Source organism: Lycium barbarum, unplaced genomic scaffold, assembly GCF_019175385.1.
Source record: "Lycium barbarum isolate Lr01 unplaced genomic scaffold, ASM1917538v2 unchr_scaffold_09, whole genome shotgun sequence".
Classification (NCBI taxonomy): Eukaryota; Viridiplantae; Streptophyta; class Magnoliopsida; order Solanales; family Solanaceae; genus Lycium; species Lycium barbarum.
Window position 1 is genome coordinate 301,725 of NW_026843406.1, and position 10,665 is coordinate 312,389.

The 10,665-nt window shown below is 37.3% G+C and overlaps 1 protein-coding gene across 1 annotated transcript; it reads right to left on the reverse strand.

The window, feature by feature from the left end:
* Positions 1 to 3,858: 3,858 nt before the first annotated feature.
* LOC132625601 (L-ascorbate oxidase homolog) lies at positions 3,859 to 5,890 on the reverse strand. The gene has a single exon (XM_060340212.1). The coding sequence runs from the start codon at positions 5,734 to 5,736 to the stop codon at positions 4,060 to 4,062; it is 1,677 nt and encodes a 558-aa protein (XP_060196195.1). The 5' UTR covers positions 5,737 to 5,890; the 3' UTR covers positions 3,859 to 4,059.
* Positions 5,891 to 10,665: the final 4,775 nt, after the last annotated feature.

Below are 10,665 nucleotides of genomic sequence, written 5' to 3' on the forward strand. Positions count from 1 at the left end.
TTGTTTGTAATGGGAATGTTTGATAGAATGTGGTATAAATTGATGGTTTATGAATATTAGGGGATTTAATAGGTTGTTTATCACCTAGAAAATCATCCACGCTTACAATGGGGAGAGGGAAGGGTATTTCTTGCCTTGGTATTTGCAAATTGAGCAATGTGACTCATTGAGCCTTCTATTTTTAGACCGCGAACGTATTGAGGCTTTGAGGAAAGGAAAGGTTGTAGCAGAGTGATAGGCATTGTTCCAGCTCTACTTTGAGGTAGGTTACGGTTTACTTGAGTTAGACTTTGGTTAGTTGATTGAATGCTTGTGATTTCCTTAGGACAAAGCATGTTTAGTTTTCATGCACAACACTATGTGGCTAAACTCTTATGTGAATGCGATTTGAGTGTTTGTGTAGGCTTCGTGCCATTATTCCTGTGTGATTGAATCTGCAGTGGATGTGTTGTGATGAGAAGCTAATCTAATCTTCTCAATGGTATTGTGACATGAAATGATGAGTTGAGTATTAATACTGAAAGGTAAGAAACACTTTTATGTAAGATGTATGAAAAGGCACACATGTGACCTAGATTATGGGCTCATGGTCCGAGGATAGTTCCGAAAACGACAGGTACATTAATTTGTCCCGCGTTCGAGGTTTCGGAGCGGAGGTTTGCACTCGGGTCTGAGGAGTATTTTGAAACGAGTGGTACATGGACACCATGGGTCCCTTGCAGGTCATGACTATTGAGCTAAGACATCAACTAACATGTATGTACAGTGCGTATGGTTATTGTGGTAAATTTGCTTCCGTTGCTGACTTACGTGATTGTGATGCTTAACATCTTGGTGATTGATTGTGATTGTTCTTGGTTGAATTGCTGTGATTTACTGACGTTCCTGACTGTTGACTAGCGTGTATTATTCTATTGATTTTACGAAATATATATGATACTAATCTTAGTCGGCCTATGATATCTACCGGTATATAGTGTTTGTACAGATACTACCTTGCTGCATTCTTTGAGTGCAGATTTTGATACGGAGACCGTTGCTCATCCTCACATCTAGCGTGGAGGATAATTGTTGACAGATTTAAGGTGAGCTTTTTCCCATTCCAGGCCGCCCGAAGATCTTCTTGCTATGATGTCCTTTAGTACTCTGGACATTATGGATTACTAAATTGTTAAACTTTAGATTCTTAGACATGTTTTTAGCTTAGAGTCCAATACGATGACTTTCGGATTTTGGGGAATTTGTAATAGTTAGACTTCAGCACTTGTTTTAGTATTTTATGGCATGACTTACTTAGTCTATTTTGATGCGTGAATGAGTACAATCGTTTGACATGTTTAATATAAAATCAGACTTGAATGAATAGAGATCTTGTGTGTTGGTTCACCCACTAGGATTTAGTTGGGTGCCAGTCATGGTGGGTTAGGTCGTGACATCCATGTTTTCCACATAGTGAAATATTACCTAAAGAAATAGCTCGAAATCGACATCTTCGTCCAATTTTGGCTACAAATCTCTCAGAAACGATTCTCTTTCTTGCTCGATAAGATTCTCCTGACGTGTTTTATTCTCGGCATTTTTTCTCTTTGTCGCATTGAACTATAAAAAAAAATCCTTAGAAGTCCGAACCGTTTTTTATCAGTCGATCAATACATTAAAGCAAACCACTACAGTCTTTTAAGCGATAAAATTGCAAATAATTATTTTGATATATTTGAATTCTTAGATTTGACCGTCAACTAATGAAGTTCTTTCTCCAGCGACGCATCGTTTGATTTGGGAAACTGAAGAATAAATTCATACCAAAATAATAGCAAATCTAACAAATTATGTGTATGTTTATGAGAAATCAAAATCTCAAAATCGAAACTACTGAAATTAGAGGGAGAGGTGGCGGGGAACTTACTTTTCAAGCCCTAATTCGGTTGAGGATTGATCGGCTGATTCTTCGGAGCTAAACCGTTGAAGTGTTACGGTAGTTTTGCGATAAAAGAGGGAAAGGTTCGGCCAAAAAGGGGGAAAGGTGGGACGTTTTGCCGCCTTAATTTTTGGCTAAAAGAATGAGAAATAATTAAATAATTTTATGCAACTAAGCAAATAAGCTGTTGACAAAAGTAAGAGTTTTACCAACAATGTAGTTATTTTTGGCAACAACGAAAGTATATTGTTGCCAATTCAATTTTATTTTAAATTAATTATTTTGGCCATAATATTTTGGCAACAAGATTCACATATATCCCAACAAGAAAAAACTTGTGGCTAAAAGTTTTATGTTATAACAACAATTAAATGAAGTTGTTGCCATTTCTTGGTATTTGCCAACAATATCACTGTTGTTGGGAAAACATTGTTGCTAATTATACACTTTCTTGTAGTGATCGTATTCACAAATTTGAATTTTTTAAATGTTACTTTATAACTTGACACGTTATTAGTTGTATTTATGTGATTTATATCAGTGTTTTAAAAGGTAGTTCTGGGGCTCGCCCCGGGGCGGGGCACTAGCAAAATGCCCCAGGGCTCACGTGCGGGGCTTAATTCCTGCGAGGCTTACGCCCTAAGCGCCCGACTGTACGCCCTAAACACGCCTAACGCCCAACGCTCGGGGCTCGCCTAACAGTTCTTACATAATTATATGTTAAATTCTTTAATTAAAACCGTTGACCCTCATAATTCTTTAACAAATGATTGATACTTAATAATTTTTCATTTACCGAAATAAGAAGATTGGGTATAACTCAAATAACACGTCGTAGTATTACATATTTACTATATGAGAACATCGTGAGGGTGAATATCACTTAATATTTCTTTTAAGAATACATAACCGAATTGTGAATTTTCACTTGTCATTGGTCTTTTGTCCTATGTATCAAATTATCATATTTTATTATTTCTCTATTTGAAAGTAATTTTATTTTTATTCATGAAGGAGTTACGTTTCAATTATAATACTGATAAAGTTGTTTATACGTAGATACAATGAATAGAATGATAGTAATATTGTTTTAACAAATTGTGATTTTTCATTGTTTGAAAGTTAAGATGTTAGAGTTGATTTGCATTTCATAATAGCTTTTATTTCATTGTATTGTTTATACTTGTAAGGTTATATATATATATATATATATATATATATATATATATATATATATATATATATATATATATATATATATATATATATATATATACTTTTCTTTTATTTTTTATGTAATTTTACCTATTTAAAAATATTTATTATAATTATATTATTTTATGAAATACAAAAAATTAAATACCCATGAGGCTTACGCCCCGTGCCTCAGGGCTTATCCCTCACCGAGGCATATGTAAAACGCCCCGCCTTACGCCCCTACCTTTTTAAACACTGATTTGTATATATAAATAAAACTACTTGTAATTGCTTAACTCGTGAATAAGAATTCCCTGGGCCATCTATTGATTAAATAAATAAAACTGCACACATCTTAATCAAGAATGAACCACCAAACATTTTAATGTTTCTCTTTTCTTTTGCTTGCAAAGTAACATTTTATTTTGGCGATGTGCAAAGAAACTCCATCTTTAATGTTTTTTTTTTTTTACTTTTTAGTTGGCTTGAGATTTAAAACTATAATAAACACGACAATACGTCAACAACAAAAAAAGAGGAATAAAGTGTTGAGCAGTTCAAGCAATCTGAATATAAAGCTTTAAATAAGTTTTTGAGAAATCGGACTTACAGGTGAGTTAATAAATGCATGCAGGTTCAAATAGCTTCATGCATGTCATAATTAATTAAAACGATATTGGATAATTAACTAAAAAAAATAAAGAGGTAAAGGGAAAGAATGAAAGAAGCAATCGAATATCCAATTTTAAAAGAAAAGAACATTAATTTCATTCGTCAAACTAAATTGTGGAGAAGGGAGAGAAACAGTACAAAACCTTTTTTTTTTTTTTTAATCTTCTTGTCTTATTATATTTTGAAAGGAAGACAAGTGCATCAATTTAAGAATTCAAGCTCATTTCTTTCCATCCCTCCTCTCTGATGCTAATTAATTATCATATTACACTCTATGGTGTGTATGGAGCTGGCATGGGCATACTCTTGACAATACCACAAAGAGGTTGATTGTCTGGAAGGTTATACTCATCCCTTAAGGAGCGTGAAGGGGAGAGGATGCTAAAGTATAATTGTTGTCCTAAGTAGAACCTCTCCCACATCTCTGATCGCAAGTTCCACATTCCTGCATTGTCCAAGGTTGTCATCACAGCTGCCCACGAGTTTGGATAGACTTGGATGCTATGTCTGCTCACTGCGTCCACTAAGTTGTAGTTCTTCCTCTTCTCAGGACTCCACTTCCCGGGCTCGATGGCCACAGCAAAAAAGGAATACCCATCCAAGTGATAAGTCTGGATAGTCTTCTCTTGGTTCTCAAAGATAATCTCCACGAAGTTACGGAAGGTAGCATTCTTTACATTCGGGACAATGGTCACTTTGCTCAAGTCACTTGGGGGCTCATCAGCCATCAGATCATACTTGAATGTCTTTTCAGGGACTCCAAAGAATTCAACTAACTTGAATGGTGTGTCAGCATCCATATGGGAGATACCGTTCAAGCTGAATCGAAGCTTGCCGCCTACTTGGCTCCTGGAGTTGACGATCTTGATGGTGCGAGTGATGTTGATTTTTCCGTAGTGGTAGGATCCCTGCGGGTTGGGACGGGCAGCGCTAGCTGTGAGGTTCCATCTGAATGAGCGGAATTGGTTCATGGACCATGCAATACCTTCAGTGTTATTCGGTGGAGGTGCTGGTAGCTCGGATGATGCCGCACCCTTACCATTTGCATAACGAAGGATAGCTACGGAGGAGATGGCCTGCTTCAAAAACCTGCTGGAAACAACCATGTAATAGTCCTTAGGCTCCTGATCAGCAGTGACCAAGACCGAAAGACACTGACCAACGTGGATGTCAAGAGAGTCATAGATATTCTGCACGGTATGGGATCCCTCCATCTCTACCAGTTTCATGGCATGGCCTTGGATCCTGACATTAATTGAGGTTCTCATGCCAACATTGCACATCCTGTACCTGTAGGTCTTGCCAGGCTCCATGGTGAATAGTGGCTCTGTTGCTTTGTCACCAACCTTGTTGGACTTTCCATTAATGTGAATTCCATCGGGCCTCCCAACGGTGCGTCCTCCATCTAAGATCTTCTTTAAGGTTTTATGTCCCTTATTATACCAATCGCCCAAAAAGACATTGTACTCATCGGCGGGTTTGTCAAAGGGAACGGGAATAAGGTTACGACTATGGACATCGAGGGCACCAAAGCCACCGGCTGCACGGTGCAAGCCTGTGGTAGGGAAGTAGAAGAAGCTACCAATTTGGTCCTTCACTTGGAAATGGTATGTAAAGTTTGTGCCAGGCATGATGGGGCACATGGTTCCTGGGGTACCATCCTGCCACGAGTTCTTCCTCTGTTGGATACCATTCCAAGTAAGGAGCAAAGGCTCATCCAGGTTATTATAGACATTGACAACAATGTTATTATTTGATGTGCAATTGATCCTGGGCCCTGGAAGCTGTCCGTTGATAAGGATTCCTTGTTGGGGGACACCCAACGGAGCAATTGTTCCATAGGTGACATTCCACTCGAAGAAGAGGTAAGGGTCCTCAGCTTTCACCACTATAGCTCCAATGGAGAGGCAAAGTAGCAAAGCCACAATTTTCACACTGGCTCTCTCCATGCCTCCTCTCTCTCTCTCTCTTCACAATTCCAAATCTCACTTTTTTTTTTTGGAATTTTCTTAGATATTTTTTTGGGAATTTTATTATATATATTTTTTTTTTACTAAGAAGAAGAGGGGAATGTCTTCTTCTCCTTCCTGCTAGAGCTTGCATTCTTACCCATCTCCCTGAGACCTTTTATAGCAAAAATTTCTTCTCTTGGAACCATTCATTAACTCCCGTAATGATATCTGTGGCTCACTTTTATGCTTGCCCCCATTATTGCGTTTCCTCTAATTGTGTTTTGCTTCTCCTTTGTTTCTCACTTTTCTGCCTCCCTTTTCCTCGCATTCTAATTCTCGTTTTCGGACCTTGACTTATTCTTTATAGAATTTGAGAAATGTTCTAAGGACACTATATAGTTTCAATTTCTCCTTATCAATTAACGTAATAAATTAAAGTATCTTGTTTTTTCTTTCATCGAAAATCCTGCAAAAATGTGACATATAAATAGACTTGTTCAAGATAAAAGCATGTTTTTTCATTAATGTCTTTTGTAGTTATTTTTATTATTATTTTTTCTTTTATGGGGAACTTAGTAAAATTTTCATATTAACTTAACTATTTATTACTATCACGAAACAAAATGCTAACCTCTAAATTTGCAGCTAAATAATTATATATTCTCAGACAAAGAATGCACTGCACGTTATGATTATTTTTTTCTACTACCATTTAAGACTATAACATAGTTCAACAAACTAAGTACTATAATAAAAATAAAGAGTATGATAACTGGTCTAAAAATCACACATTGGATGATGACTAAAATATGTTCTTCTTTAAAACATTTAATATGGTTATCAAGTTCGTGAATTATTAGGTGGTAAAGAACTATTTTCTATTCACCTAACGGTCTTAGTGGTACTACAGTCCTGAAGAATATAATTAAGTGCATAAAGTACATTGTAATTGTCACGATTCCAATCCCATGGGTCATGACTAGTGTCCGAGCTAGACACTCGTATACGAACCTGATAGATATAGTCAAACTGAAACTAAGGACGGAATGAAACTTATAAAAGCAACTATAGATTCACAATGCCACATATCATCATAGACCTGTCTCCTGAGGAGTCACAGCTGATCAAAGCATAACACAATACGTAAGCCGAAAAGGCTGCCACTATATACGGGAATGTCTAAAAACAAACTATGTCGACACAGCTGACCAAAACCTACTCACAACCCACATATGTCTACAGACCTCTAAGAGTATAAAAGTGAAATATGACGGGACAGGGCCCCGCCGTTGTAACACCTCGTAACTTCGGACTAAAGTTTGACTATAAGATGATAATATAATGGAACCAAGATGAGGATTATAGGAAGTGTTTTGAAAACCAATTAAGTCATAAGAAATGTCTTTGGGCAAAGAAAAGTTGGAAGCCACTCTACGGGGCGTGTTTTCAAACGAGTTTTTGGAAGGTCTTACTTCCAACGACCATAAACCCCTCTATTAATTTTGAATTTGGGAAAAATTCCTTGTTGAAAGTTGTAGCCCCTTGAAATATCTTTCCAACGGTATATTACGGGCCTCAATCGGACATCTGTGCAAAAAGTTATGCCCATTATACGACAGACTGTCCGAGCAGAAGAATTTTGACGGACCATTTGACGGTCCGTAGAATATTTGACGGTCCGTATAACATTTATACGGTCCGTCAAATGGTCACAGAGGGTCACATTTTGCTGGCAGTTTTACGCTTCATTTTTACGGTCCGTATAAATTTTGACGGTCCGTAAAACAGTTATACGGTCCGTAAAATGGTCATAGAAGACCATGTTTTGCTGGGCAGTTTTACGGTTCATTTTGAACGGTCCGTAAAACAATTATACGGTCCGTCAAATTGACTCAGGCCAGCGTAAAAATGGTCACAGAAACTCAATTTTTGCTGGGTAGTTTTACGGACCATTTTGACGGTCCGTAAAAATGGGCGTAGAATTGCCCGATGGGTCAGATTTTAAGATATTAATAAGAGACCCAAAATCATTTTTTTTTCATTCCCATTTCTCTTACACAACTCAAGGGTTCTCTAGAGCCATCCAAACACTTCATATGCAAGAATCCAGTGAAACTAAAGATCCACTTCATTAATTCACAAAAACTAAGTGTGAGAAACACATCAAATCCATTCAAGTCAAGAAATTCCATAGAAGGTGGAACTAGGGTTTTGTTCAAGTGAAGCTTTTCAACTCAAGGATTATTCCTACAATAACTAAGGTAAGTTTTATGATGTTTCATGATGATTAAAGTGTTGATAAGTTCTTGGGAGAATAGTAATGGGTTTGATAAAGAAAATTATATGAACTATGCTAGGGTTTTTGGATTGTTGACTTGGGATTGTTGTATTCATATGGGTGATGAAGAATGATGTTAATTACATCTAATTAAGATTGTACAATCACCTAGAAGTCATAGAATGGGGATTGGGTGAAGAAAACACCATTAATGAAGGTTGTAGAGCTTCATGCCCACTAAGTGTTTGATAAAATGCTTAGATGACCAAAGCATGAATATTATTGCTAATATAGAATCCCTTTAACTTGTATTGATATAGATCAAAGTTGAGAGGGTTGACGAACATTGTATTACGCTCAAAGGCTGGAATTAAGGTATGTGAGGCTAACTATCTACGTTAGGGAATATTCATGATTCTCCCTATGCCTCATTCTTCATGCTTGTCAGAAATTTGACTCAGAACATAGTTTAGCCTAGTTTCATGATATGATATAGAACTGTTATCTTCTAGGGTTGCAGTTACAGAATTCGTTCATGGTTGTCACTTTGAACATCATGAACTCAGCACTTAATCTTTATAGACTTATGCATTATTATCACATGAGTCTCAGTCAGTGTATAACCAGTTATTTGCAAGAGTCCCATAATCAGAAGCAGTTATCATGCTATCAGCTATAGCCAGAATCAATTTTGTAAATTGTTAATGTTGAACACCTGTATCTGTACTTTTGGGCCCTAGGCCACAGTTTATGCATACGTATTGCTTGGGCCAGAGGCCACAGTTTTTGTGCACATTATTTGGGCCCTAGGCCACAGTTATATTTACAGTTTTACAGGTGATTCTTCATCCAGAATAGGGAGTACTTCAGCTTCTTGCTTTCCTGTTTAGTTCAGTTTCAGTTTTCAGTTTCAGTTCCAGTATTTTTATTGCTTCAGTTGCTTTATATACCAGTACAATTCAAATGTACTGATGTCCCTTTTTATTGCTTGGGGGCCTGCATCTCGCGATGCAGGTAACGATACACAGGTTGACGACCCAGCTAATTAGGAGTGCAAGTATCAGCTACTGGTGAGCCCCACATTCCTTCGGGGCGTTGTCAGCTACCCAGTTATTTCAGTTTATAGACAGCTCTATCATTCAGTACTCTTAGAGGCTTCATAGACACAGTTCAGACAGTCAGATATTTATTATGATAGCCTTGTTGGCAGTTGTTAAATCGTTTTGGTTTAGCCATGTAGGCTACTGTCACATATATTTCAGATTGTCTAAGTATTTCCGCATTATGATATTTCAGTGAGACTTTTAGTTAATCAGCATGTGTTAGTTTTATTTTATAAATTAGTCATGTTTTGGTATCACATGTTGATTCAGCCAGCCAGATGGTTCGCTCGGTCACATGCAGTCAGGCACCGGGTGCCGTGTTACGTCCAGGCCCAGGTTCGGGGCGTGACAGCCGTACCCCTAGATATGTATAAGTATACATCAAAAGATCTGTACCAAAATAATCTAGGCTCCGGAACAATGGAACTCTCCAAACAACTGAGCAGAAGTCCTAGGCTGGAGGATCGCCAAACTGAGTGTTTGTACCTGCGGGCATGAAACGCAGCCCCCCAAAGAAAGGGGGTCCGTACGGGATATGTACTGAGTATATAAAGCATGAAATACAATTAAGACAATCATAACTGAATAAAATATTACAGGAGGCACGTATGATAATCAAAGATACCCATGCACTTGTGCCTTATGAGATGAGAATCATGCATGTCAATATCACATATCATACCCGGCCCATCATGGGACTCGGTACCATAATCATATCATATATATATATATATATATATATATATATACGTATCCGTCCCTCTAGTGAGGGACTCGGTGAACAATGCAGTGAAACTGTGCATGAAAACATACTCGGCCGGCCGGGACTCGATGAAAGATGTATTAACGGCATGCACGAGCAGAGTAGTGAGCAGCAATATGCAAACTAAATCATCATCTGAGACTCAATAGAATAAGTAGAATGAACTAATACTTGAGTATCAAAGACACCAATCATGTCAAGTACCCCTCGAATGTCACTATGGATTATATCAAATAGAACTTCAAGAATCATAAACACGTATCAAGACATAATGAAATAGGTTCTGGAAATCAAGAACATTAGTCATCCTAGTGTCTCTAAGAATAAGAGTTTCTTTGGAGTTTATACATTCATCGTCTGTTTGTATCACATAGATCATGCTAAAAAGAAAGAAGGGATAGCTTTACATACCTTACGTCGTCCAAGGAACTCAACTTAATCACGAACTTTTCACAATTAGTATGCCAAACCTATAACCATAGGAATACGTACACAACTTTAGAGGGCTTTAGTATATCATGTACGTCAATGATAATTCAGTTCGAAAATGAAATGGACAGCATTTCCCCTAATATTCAACAACCACTACTCAATCAACAAGACCAACAACAACGACAACAACCCAATAATCTCTATTAATCCTTTTTCAACCCAAATCATCAACATCTAAGATTACACACCAAACAGACCAACATACGCTTCGTATACGATACCTTATACACTTCTTTCTTTCAAATTTAGGAGTCATATCAACAACAACATGACAACAACACATATACATA